The sequence below is a fragment of the Nansenia antarctica genome (assembly GCF_963989245.1).
Source record: "Nansenia antarctica genome assembly, chromosome: 1".
Classification (NCBI taxonomy): Eukaryota; Metazoa; Chordata; class Actinopteri; order Argentiniformes; family Microstomatidae; genus Nansenia; species Nansenia antarctica.
In genome coordinates, this window is record NC_137674.1 from 16,830,786 (window position 1) to 16,844,333 (window position 13,548).

At 41.0% G+C, this 13,548-nt stretch overlaps 1 protein-coding gene across 1 annotated transcript; it reads left to right on the top strand.

The window, feature by feature from the left end:
* Positions 1-5,795: 5,795 nt before the first annotated feature.
* Positions 5,796-9,238, top strand: cyp1b1 (cytochrome P450, family 1, subfamily B, polypeptide 1; the record flags this gene model as incomplete). Its single annotated transcript, XM_080534166.1, has 2 exons — positions 5,796-6,781; positions 8,626-9,238. The coding sequence occupies 2 exons, from the start codon at positions 5,796-5,798 to the stop codon at positions 9,236-9,238; spliced, it is 1,599 nt and encodes a 532-aa protein (XP_080390292.1).
* Positions 9,239-13,548: the final 4,310 nt, after the last annotated feature.

The following is a 13,548-nucleotide window of genomic DNA, read 5'->3' on the forward strand; positions in this document are numbered from 1 at the left end:
TTCCAAGCTCGCTCACACGCGATGTTAAACTGTTTGAAAATCACACTTTGTAGTGCGCGGGAAAGAAAATAAACAGTATAGTACCTAACCTATCCTGCTGTATCTTATGACTGTCAGTAGACTATACAGGTTTCTACTCGACTGAATTGCAGACGAATTCATTCAACACTTTCATTGAGATATATAATAACATCACAATTGAATGTGCCTGTTTGCACATAGTCAATCACTATTGCACATGAAATAGACATAGAAAATGAAATCATATTAATGAGGTAACACACGCACGCACGCACGCACGCACGCACACACACACACACACACACACACACACACACACACACACACACACACACACACACACACAGAAGCTATGGGTAAATATTATGGGAGTATTTTGACTAATAAATAAAGTTGAGTGTGGCCGTATGCCAATGACAAGCTTTGGGGTCAGACTATGTTCATGCACCTCTCCCCTTTATCACAGGAGCAGTGGAATTACAATTAAACAATAATAATAATAATTATTATTATTATTATTACAGTGAGTAGGCTACAGGGAATTACATTGTGCCATATTGTAAGTAGGGTCCTAAAGAAACAAGTAACACACATGTTATTAGGCCTATTTAACCATGTCAATTCTGACAACATTGTAAATGATGTTCCGTTAATAAAGCTAAGTGAGGCTACACTACCGGTCAAAAGTTTTAGAACACCTCAAATTTTCCAGTTTTTATAGAACTTTTATAGAGCTAAAATACTAAAATGTCATCCACAAATCACTCAATAAGTTTAATTGAGTCCATGTTAATGCAAGGATAATAGTGTATGTGATTTTGGAATTAATATCTTTGTTATTAGAGGGTCTCTTATTTGCATAGGAATCAATGACACACTGTGTGGATCAGGTTGTCATTACAAACTGAGCAAATGGAGAGGAAGAAAACTGCTCAGGAATGCGACCCTGAGGCCTAGGGAGAAAAACAAATGTACAAAGTTGAATGGTGGAGAGGAGAAAGCACAGTCAATGGGACAACATCCTCCCAGTCACTCACAAAATTGGTCTATAACCAAGTGGTTAAAAAGTATCCCTTAATGGGAAAATATCTCATATCCATAATTGTGATGCAACAATGAATTCAAGTGATTCAGCAAAGAATGTGGCTGGAAATGTGTTTATGCTTAAGCATTACGTTTCGTGCAAATCCAGCACCTGCAATGCAGTTTCCAAGTTGATAGTGACATCTTAATCTACACACTGTGTAATTGATTCCTATGCAAATCCGAGAACCTATAAAAACAAAGATATTAATTCCAAAATTACATTAACTATTATCCTTGCATTAAGATGGACTCAATTGAACTTATTGAGTGATTTGGCATTTTAGCTAAATTTCAATAAAAACTGTAAAAAGGTGAGGTGAGGTGTTATGAAACTTTTGACCCGTAGTGTATTTAAAGCCTAAACATGGATGTGTTGTATATTTAAGAATATGTAGGGTGTAGCCATTGTCATACGAGATAGCGGGACTCCGATAGCGGGACTCCGTGTGTTCGAAATGGCATACTAACGTACTATTCATACTATGTGTTTTTTTGTGTGTACGCGAGAAATGCCCGGATGTATACCAGAATGTATGAGTATGCGGTGTGAGGTTACTTTTCATACTCAACTGCCCCAAAAGAGTGTGTGTGGGGGGGGGATATCAGAGTGATAGCTCTGTGGAAGAAGTCTGCTGGTGCGGGACCTGAGGATCCAGTACTTCCTGAGTCTCTTTGAAGGTAGGGGGTCAAACAGTCCGTGGTTGGGGTGGGAGGTGTCCTTGATGATGTTTGCCGCCCTCCCTCGACATCGGGCTGCCTGGAGGGACTCGATGGAAGGGAGTTTAGTGCCAACGATGCGCTGGGCAGTTTTCACCACCCATTGCAGGGCCTTCTGGTCGGACACAGTACAGTTGCCATATCACACTGTGATAGTTGGTGAGGATTGTCTCAATGGTGCAGCGGTAGAAGTTGGTCAGGATCCTGGTAGACAGCTGGGCTTTCTTTAGTCTCCTTAGGAAGTATAGGCTGCTGCGCCTTTTTGACCAAGGAAGAGGTGTTAAGGGTCCAAGAGAGGTCCTCGGAGATGTGGACCCCCAGAAACTTAAAGCTGGGAACACGCTCCACCTCCATCCCGTTGATGTAGATGGGGGAGTGTTCACAGCGTCCAGTTTTTCTGAAGTCCACAATTATCTCTTTGGTTTTGCTGGTGTTGAGGGCCAGGTTGTTGTCAGCTTGCAGTCACTTGTAACCCATGGAGGTGTGGCCTGCTTTAAAATCCCCACTGCCGGCCGGTGCAAAATACTGAGCTGCATACTTATGGTAATGGCATACTTATTATGAATTCAGTAGGCAGTATGCAGTACATACTCATTGAGTACGTAGTAGGCAGTATGTTAGTATGCCATTTCGAACACAGCCTGATAGTAGTTCAGGGGAAGCGGCGTCGCGCTATAATGACGTCAAGGTCACAGATAAATACAGGGTTATCGTGTATTCTCTGTCCATGGTTCTGAAGTCTTAAACAAGTCCTATCAGGTCCTGCCGATGCCACACAGACTTGAAATACAAGAAAAGCCCACGGCTTCATATCAACTTTATGTCCTCCTCATGCTTTGCTTCGGTAGCATATTGTTATACCAAAAAATAAATAAAAAAATAAAGGAACATTGAGTGACATCATATGACTATAGATTAGATTAGGTCCCTTGCACTTGAGTTATGATTCTGTAAGGCAGGGACAAAGACGAACATTACGTTAGACATTCATATAAACGACGTACTCGTGTTATGTTAAGTCATCGGTGATCTTTAGATCATTGATTTACACAAATCAAACAAGCCATATGACATCAAATAACCAACTCTGAAACGGACATTTGAGCAACACGCAATGCATCGTATCAACATATCATACGCTATGCCTTTGAACACGCTCTTATTCCCACATAAGCACCCTCCCGGAGCCCCGTCCACAACGTCCCATTCCAAATGTGGTATACATACTGTCTGACATCTACCCCCTGACACTAGTGTACCACCAGAGATAGAATTGTCAAACCGATTGGCCACAAACGCCAGACGGGAAAGGCACCACTCTGCCTCCCCCCGTTGGCCATTTCCAATGCACGCACTACTCCTGCTGTCCCCAATTACTTACAATCAAATCCATCACAACAAACTATAAACTATAGGTCTACAACTCCTCTACTACGTGTGCGTCTGGCGTTGTGATAGATGCCATAGTAAGCAGGGTCCATAGCTAACCTCTCACCAGCAAAACTCAAATCGTACTTTACGCACACAAAAGCACCATGAGGCACAGAGACAGAAACACATGCAATTCTAGCATAACGCCAGAATGTATAAACCGCAATCCCAGAGAAGGTGACTATGACTAACACTTACTCAAACCACAAGGAACATTGCCCTGACACGATCTCCTAATGCACTTAACGAGTAATTAGTTTTTACCTGTTTATGTAATAGTGATTGCTGTAATGATAACTGCCATTGTGTAACTATGTATTTTGTAGGCTATAATAAAGTTAACTGTTGTCTACCATAATGAGATATCCAATTGAAAAACTCGATTATCCACTTAAATGCTTAGGCTAACCTTGCCCTGCCAACATACAAATCAAATGCCATACAACTGAACACTAATGTTTCAACAAATACATTACAAGACTCTCAAACTTAAACAACTGAAAATAATGATGAAAAAGGTATAGCCTAAAAACAACAATGGCCCCTTCTACTACAACAACAACAACAACAACAACAACAACAACAACGATAATTATAATCTTCTTTGTCGTGTATTGTCAGTCCAAGTACATTTATTGTAGATATGTCTTGTGTTGGCTCATTGGAATGTATTGGAATAACGCACGAGATGGATATCTGAACTGTGATGCGGTTGTAGGCACGAGGCGCAACCGAGTGCAATTTAATGCCCAGTACAATTGTCCCTCGGGAATACATGAAGTATCTTGAACTATTTATGATGGATTATTATGATTGTGATTATAATTATGATTATTATGATGTTGTTGTTATCATTGCATTCGGGCAATAATCAGTTAATAATCAATTCATAAGACATACCGGTAATGTACATTTCGAATCAAACAAATAACACCAGCCAAGGCATAGGCCTTTAGCTAGTAGTGCGCACATCAAACGAAAAAATAAGACCAAATAGGCTACTTCAATCGAAATACTCTACTCTAACTATCAGTCTACACAGACTCCTGGAAATCATTACAATTGCATAGATAGGCTATACCAGTCTGCAAAAACTGTACCTCATTATCACAAGAGAGACAGTCATATTAAATCTGAAAACAAATATCCATACATTTGACAACAATTGAAATAACTATAATGATGATGATTTGCTATCTTGTTACATAATAATTTAAAAACGCGTCATCATCTGTCGTCCATCTATGCACTATGCAATTTGCAATAAAAATGTACATATTTAGCAAGAAAATAAACTAAACATCATTACACTACAGTCCGTTGTCAGATATAGGCTACACTACATAGAGAGAGAGAGAGAGAGAGAGAGAGAGAGAGAGAGAGAGAGAGAGAGAGAGAGAGAGAGAGAGAGAGAGAGAGAGAGAGAGAGAGAGAGAGAGAGAGAGAGAGAGAGAGAGAGAGAGAGCGAGAGAGAGAGAGAGCGAGAGAGAGAGAGAGACACAGAGAGAGAGAGAGACATACAGAGAGAGAGAGAGAGAGAGAGAGACATACAGAGAGAGAGAGAGAGAGAGAGAGAGAGAGAGAGAGAGAGAGAGAGAGAGAGACTCTTTACTACAAACCCACCCCTTGCAACAAACCACGACACAGACGCTGACGAGCTATGATGCCATTTGACACTCTTCTAGCCCTATTTAAGATAAATAAGTTGGGTTCGGGAGAGAACAAAGCTATGTGGAGAGTGCAGGGTCTGGAATTGCCCACTAAAATAGATCAAGTTATAGGCGATGAGCAGGATTACCTTTACTGTATTTCTCGAGTAAAGAGGACTTTTGAACACTTTAAACCACAGGACCCGCAAGATAAGGAGGTAGGCTAATTGAATTGAATTCGGTAAGCTCGCCCCTATATACATGTAACAATAATAGGCTACTCATTAAGTGATGCACAGAATGTATTACTGACTAATGAAAAAGTCGAATGAGTGAGAATGAAGTTCTATCCGATATACTTTTGTAGCTTTATGGCTGCTATTTTCCAGACGCACCCAGCAAATCATATTCAATAGGTGAAAATACTGTTGCCTAAAGTAAACAACTACTTTATAATAATAATTTGTAATAAAGGATTATTTTGTCTACAGATCGTGTTCAAAACTATAGTTCATGTATTTCGATGTAGGTATACTTAAGACTTGTTTTACAATTGACCGATTTAGTCATTAAGTTAATTCATCAGAATGAACCGATTTAAAGCTACACACAGTTCTGACATATCGTGAGCTTAGAATTATAAGGTTCTATCTCCGTTTAGGGTAGTTCAGAGATATTGAGCATCAAAGTTTTTACATTCCATTATGTTTTGTGAGATGGAACCTTTGTATTTTATGAATTACTAACTCAAAAATGTCAACATTTTCAAAATAACACCACACAGGCATTAATAAACACCTAATGGATCAGATTGACAGACAAACATTTAGATATAACCTTATAATTCTAACGTCACGATATTGCATTTTTTTGGTAGGCTCCATCATGAACATGCCAATTGTATTGGAGGAGATCTACCAGCTGCCTCCGCGGAGTTTATTGCTGGCGTCTTTAGCGCTTCTGTTCGCCATCCACCTGTGGCGCTGGGTCCGGAGGCGTTGGGACATCCACTGCCCCCCTGGGCCGTTCCCCTGGCCGATCATTGGGAACGCAGCGCAGATTGGCAGCCAGCCTCACATCTATTTCTCTCGCATGTCGCGGAAATACGGCAACGTCTTCCAAATCAAACTCGGCTGCCGGATCGTGGTGGTGCTGAACGGCGAAGCAATCAAGCAGGCCCTCATCAAAAAGGGAATTGATTTCGCAGGTAGGCCGGACTTTACCTCCTTTCGATATGTTTGCAATGGCGATAGTCTGGCTTTTGGTACAATTACCGAATTGTGGAAAGCGCACCGAAAAGTTGCCCAGTCTACCCTTCGAACGTTTTCCACTGGCAACATGCACACTAAAAAGACCGTGGAGAAACACGTCACCTGCGAAGTTAAAGAGCTTCTCAATTTGTTTCTTGATAAAACGAAGGAGCAGACGTATTTCCAACCGATGACATACGTGGTCGTGTCAGTCGCCAATATAATGAGCGCACTGTGCTTTGGGAAGAGGTACTCCTACGACGACGCAGAGTTTAAACAGATGGTGGGACGGAATGACCAGTTCACCCAGACAGTGGGCGCTGGGAGCATTGTGGACGTGATGCCCTGGCTCCAGTATTTTCCCAACCCAATAAAAACTGCATTTGAAAATTTTAAAGAGCTGAATCGGGAATTTTGTAGTTTTATCATCACTAAAGTTGTTGAGCATCGAAAGACAATTAAGTCGAACACCATCCGGGACATGACAGACGCTTTCATCCTGGCATTAGACCACTCCACAGAGACCCCAGACAAAGACTATGTGCCACCCACTATGTGTGATATCTTCGGAGCAAGCCAAGACACACTGTCCACCGCACTTCAGTGGATCCTCCTGATACTTGTGAGGTAAATGGATAGCCCAACATTATTAATAAACATTAAATGTACATATCTTATATTCATGAATATCCATATGTATTCTCTACTGAACTGTAAGTGTAAAGGGATAGTGCACCCAAAATAAAACTGTAACTTGATCTCACATGTACCATGGCTGTAGTCAATTCAACAAGACACATTTTGGATATCTAGTTTCCTCATTTGATAGGCATATTTAGTTGAGTCAGCATTGCCCTATTAACTAATACAGTATATCTAAAAACAAACATGTTTGCAAACATGTCATCCAACTGTTATCACGGAAGTATGCCGTGTGTCTGTTTTTTAGGCTTGAAAAGTCATAATACACTTTTTTATTTTGCTGATGTCATGAAAACATACAAATACAAAAGACAAACACAAAAGTGGGTTACAGCACTTAATGACTTATTAACCTAATTACAAATTAAGGTGGGTAAAAACTATACATTTAAAGGTCCCGTATTATGAAAAACTCACCTTTTCAGTGCTTGTGCTATACATTTGGGTGTATAGTAAATAAAACAATTCAGTCCATTTTTTGTGGGCTGCACCTTACTATCTAGGCCTAATTATTATTTATGAATTATTATTTATCGGCATAATAGTTGTTTTCATACACGCCTGTGGCTTTCCCCTGAGCAGGCAAATGCTACCAGAGAATTGTTTCTAAATAGCGACCATTGTAAAGTTGAGTGTTTGAATGTTTAATGTATTACTGTTGATGTATAATATGTCTGTAGATGTAGCACTGCCCATCGCTATCGATTTAGCGCTGTTTGGTCGTTTGTTTCTTTTGTTCTGCTTTTACAAATAGGCAAATATGAGTAAACTGGGTTAGCTATCTAGGTACCGTTATCTGTCTCATCCAGGCGGTATTTAAGGGTCCCTCTTCTTGAACACTACAGGACGTTAACCAACCTCAGGAGTGGGGCGAGGAAGCTCATTACATTTAAAGCGACAGACACAAAACCAGCCCATCGAGATAAGGACTGGAACAGAGGGCTATAGAAGCATGCTAGAATACCTCTACATTAAAATCTGAGTGGTATTTTCAACTAAACACTTCAATGACATGTTTAGGGGACCCCAGAGACCTACATTACCCTGTGGAAAAAGACCATAATAGGTTTCCTTTAAGTATGAGTTTTATTACATGCACTTAGAATACCGTACACAAAACTATAAAGAATGAGTATAATCAGTATTCATCAGGATACTTCTTTTCCTCACATGGTGTGATATAGTTCCTATCTTGAGTCTCGTTATTAATCCACAACAAACCCTCTGTGTAAACAGTTCGACATGGAATCCAAAGAGATTCTTCAAAGTGGTTCACTCTCGAGTGCTGTCGACTTTAATACAATCGAAACAATCTGGCTGATGAGAGAAAAAGTTGCTTGTTTTGTTACTCAAATTTATATCTGCTCAATTATATGTTGTCCAGCGTGGTGCTTTGCCACCTTCTTTTGGATTTTCAATTCCTGTTTAGGGGCCTTTTCCCACTGTGTATAGCTTACTACTGACATTACACTATTGACCTGTATTGTATGTGTGTCTGGCCAAGATTAGCCTATTAGACTTGAGCTATAAATCTGACTAGACTGTGTTTGTGTATACTTTATGATTAGGCTAATCACGTCTGTGTGTTCAGAATTCCTTTCTGTTACAGGGATCAGGCCGATCAGCAGTGACTGCTCCGTTCAGAATCACATTTATTAATCGGGAACGTTAAGGCATTTGGCTATGAAATATGGAATTATGTGTACACTTTGTGCAATGTAATCTCTGTGTAAGATCTGAGTGTTCACCTTTGACCCCTTGTGTGTTAGGTATCCTCAAATTCAACTGCGGCTCCAAGAGGAAGTGGATAAGGTGGTCAGCCGGAGTCGCCTGCCCACCATCGAGGACCAGCCACAGCTGCCTTACGTTATGGCCTTCATCTACGAGGTGATGCGCTTCACCAGCTTCGTGCCTCTCACCATCCCCCACAGCACCACAGCCGACACCTCCGTAATGGGCTACAACATCCGCAAGAACACCGTGGTCTTCGTCAACCAGTGGTCCATCAACCACGACCCGGCCTTATGGGCGCACCCGGAGACCTTTGACCCCCTGCGTTTCTTGGATCACGATGAAGCCCTAAACAAGGACCTGACCAGTAGCGTGCTCATCTTCTCTGTGGGGAAGCGGCGGTGCATCGGCGAGGAGCTGTCGAAGATACAACTGTTCCTGTTTACCTCTCTTCTGGCTCACCAGTCCAACTTCACTGCTGACCCAGCCAGGCCGCCCACTAATAACTACACGTATGGCCTGACTCTGAAGCCTAACGCCTTCTCCATAGCAATGACTCTACGTGACAGCATGGAGCTGTTGGAGGATTTGAGCAGACAGCCCCTCCATGGAGAGAGCCAGGATGACAAGGGCAGCTCAAGACTAGACTAAGGATACATTTGCTAAAACCACTACAAAAAATAAATAAACGGTCAATGAAGGTTGAAGGAAAAAAACAAACTGATGAAGTACATTCACAAATGGTAGTTCACCCTCATGTGTCATCCAGTTTTAGCTACAGTTATGATACATGAACTGAAAACTCAGGTAAAAACCTTTAAAAATCTTTTCTATATCAATATATTCACGGCCTCATTCATATCACTATGACGTCATTTGTAATTTTGTAATTTTTGTTGTTGAAGTATTGCACTGATAATGGTATGTCTTTCACTGGAAAACCTCAAAACAGTAGTGTATAGTGGACATCTGTTGTTTCATACAATTGAATCTACTGTATTTAGTGGCATACTGGCTTAGTGGAGTTGATTTGCTTGCATCCACCATCTAATTTTGCACCTTGTATACCTACACCTATCATCACCCAGCAAGGACAACATGATATGGAGAGACTATCATTTGTGTTTATTTAGATTAACTGTATATGTCGATAGATAGTGACAGATGTTACTAAAGTGTAGTGTAGTCGACTTAAACCTTTTGAGGGGACAAAGAAAGGGTGAGACAATAACAGAGGTTCAGTCAGGACACTCCATCACTCCGTCTAACCATCTATATCATGAAAATGGTAATACATTTAACACTAGAACAGCCATGGGTGGGGTCATTTGACCCTGTGAGTAAAAAAAAAAGTTATTTGCACTCGATCAAATTTCAGGACCCTCCTTTCATGACTTTTCCTAGATATTGCGTTCTACCACCCAGTAACCTTACATAAAGCCATTTTGCAGTGTTTCTATGTAGGAGGCAAACTAATTTACAAGGTGGTCAACTAGTGGTCATTGTGTGAAAATAGCAGCGTACCATTGTAAAGATGGGTTCATTTGACCCCCGAGGCGGCTCTTATAGTAGGTAAAAAAGGCACAGCTGTTCTAGTGTTAAACTGGGCATAATTTGATGGCTCTGTTAAACAACCACAATATATACGTAATAAAATATGTCAGGGAGCCCACTTGTAGGTAGGCAAGCGGGTGGGGTTGGTCAGTGGGACGACCACACAAAACCAAACCCTCATGGCCAGTCTAACCATGTAGCTTTGGAGGAGCATAAACTTGGTTGCTTTTAAGCCTCTGTCCCTTGAACATGTGATGGTGCATACTGATTGGTTGGCCCATACAAGCTTTACTTAGCATTTCATAGGCCTTATAGCATAGTAACTACCAGTTTACTCATATTTATTCTGGCACAGTCACTTTTGTGTCATTTTATCCTCTTAAAAAACTATACAAATTTGCATACCGGTAAGTAAGTGCAAGGTTGTACTTTCAACCTGTACTTACAATACATACTGTAGTTACCCTAAAATACAGCCTATTTAATGTAAAGCTTCACCCTCAATATTTTGAATATTGTTATTTACGTAACTTTTGTTTTGAAATCTATATCCAGATCATGTTTCAAAAGGTAAGGCCCGGAGAAAATCTTGACTTGTTTTTTCTTTGGTAGTTCTATCCCCCAGCATCAGGACTGACAGTGCCCTCCCAAACCATGTGGTGACAGTGCACATGTTGCAGGACTGTAACGCTCACAATATGTTAACCAGGATGCAATTAAAAGTCTCTTTTAACAATGTCCAAAGAAAGACGGCAGTCATCTACGTGAATTGAAAGTAAACAGTCGCTGGCCTGTAGAATTCAAACAAATGTTTTATTAATTGCTGAGTCCACTCTAATTAGAATGTTACCTTTGTTGCCACTGTGTGTCTGTTTAGAATGACAGGTTGATAATGTGACAGGTTAGAAGAATGTCTCCGGACCAAACCAATAGGCAAGGCAAGACCTTGTCATTCAACTTGACTGTTTGCCAAATGTGTTGTTTGGGAATGTAGGCTCTGTGATCGCTGTATCATACATTTACTAAACTGAAATAATAACTTTATATCTATATTAGTCAGTGTTACATTGTATATAATGATTTGCTGCAAAAGTTTGTTATTTGTATTATTACACTTTGCTTGAACGTCCAAGAAAATGATCTGCAAAATGTCTCTACAAATAGTACTGAGGGATTCTACATTTTGAAACCACACCCAGGTCCGGAAAAATATTCCACATTAATTTGCCCTGTCTGAATATTAAAGATTAATTATTGTAAAATCAGTTTACCACAAAGTCTTACGCTTTTTTCCTGGTCTGTTCATCTAGCAAACATGTTAAAGTGTGTTAAATGGTTTGTAAAAGTTTTAAACTTACTCTCCCTATTTCAGGGCTCCAAAAGTATTGAAAAAAATCATATGTCAAAATAAAGTACTCATGTTTAGTATTTGGTCGACAATCCTTTGCATGAAATAACTGTGGGAAGTCTGCGACCCACTGACTGCACCAGACGCTGGGTATCTTGATCGTGATGCTCTGCCAGGCCTGTACTGCAGCTATGTTCACTTGTTTGTTTTTAGGTGTTTTTGCTTTAAGTTCCCTCTTCAGCAAATGAAATGTTCAATTGGACTTAAATCTGGAGATTGATTTGGCCACTCTATAGTTTTACAATTTGTAGCCCTGAAAAACTCCCCATGGTGACGAAGATAGGCTTTTGGCTGGCCACCCCAATTGTTGTCCCTTCCTGTGCCATCCCCCTGAAAATTATTTGACTCCGCCCCTGGATAGACCACCTTCATAAGCGCATTTTCTGTTTAATGTTGTTTAATGTTACACTAAATGAATATGGTGATGTGTCTAATACTTTACTCCAGCAGATTTAAGGAAGGATTTCAGCAAGCAAATGTAATGTATTATGGGCACATAGCCATGTCATGTTGGGACAAAAGGGAAGTGTTTAGGATAACCCTTTCCCTGCGCTACGCTTTATCTTACTCTCCCAGAACATCCTGTTCTTGATCAGCGGGAGGCTTGCAGCCAGACAGGCAGCTTGCAGACAGACAGGCAGCTTGCAGACAGACAGTGAGCTTGCAGCCAGACAGTGAGCTTGCAGTCGGACAGGCAGCTTGCAGCCAGACAGGCAGCTTGCAGACAGGCAGGCAGCTTGCAGACAGACAGGCAGCTTGCAGACAGACAGTGAGCTTGCAGTCAGACAGGCAGCTTGCAGCCAGACAGTGAGCTTGCAGCCAGACAGGCAGCTTGCAGACAGACAGGCAGCTTGCAGCCAGACAGGCAGCTTGCAGACAGACAGGCAGCTTGTAGCCAGACAGGCAGCTTGCAGTCAGACAGTCAGCTTGCAGCCAGACAGGCAGCTTGCAGACAGACAGTCAGCTTGCAGCCAGACAGTCAGCTTGGAGTGCGTGACAAATTCAGATAATGCCAGATGATTACTGATATGCCCCTCCTCTCTGCACTCCCCTTCACCCAATAGAAAAGTAAAGAAAAAACAACAACCTCAGATCACACTAGTGGAAAAGTTTTCGTTTTCTTTGGAAATGCCTTTCAAACCACACCAACTATTGTTTATGAACATAGAGGAGGTATCTCTAATCAAAGGTTCAAAGCTTCATCAGTCCTTCCTGCTCCAATAACCTTGTTAGTAACCTGGGTTACTACTGACACACAATAAAGCCACTGCTAAGCCTCAGCTCTAAGGTTACTGTACCCACACAAGCAAGGACGAGAATCAAGGCCACTTCCTGAAATGATTGCAAAATGTCAAATTGTTAAATGTTTTAAATCTCTTTCAGACCGTGTCACATATCAGACCTTTTTATAAGGAAGAGTGAGACATGCAGACTCGATAGTTTGTATTTTGGACACAGTCTGATGTAAAGAATACTGACAGTGTAATAAATGTCATTCCATCATTGGATATAACCTACAAGAGGACAGTACTTAGAATATAATATGCAATCCAATCCAAGTTATAGTAGATTATATTTATTATATGAGCTTTTTCATTAAAGCCAGTCTTTCATTGCCCACTAATTTGACATAATGTACTGTTTATCGGCCTACCCCTTGATTTTTCATGAATATTACTTATCATAACTAAATTAAGCATTAATGGAAGTGAATCTTTTCCCCAGCAAATCAGTCAGGATCCAGTGGCATCAAGATGTCAAGAGGTTGAAGAGGAGAGAGGCAAAGGTTTGGAGAACACCTGAAAATCCCCCCCCAGTCCCCAGCGTGTTACTCCATCTGCTGTCTTGTCTTCAAGGCAAGCATGCACTGGCTTTAAAGTCAGATAGCCCCCCCATTGCACTGATCCATGTCTGTTTTTAACACACCGTCAAATGCCACTGTACATGTAACAGGTGTCAGGCTGCTGTGAACAGTATGGCTTCTTCGCACTCCAAGCTC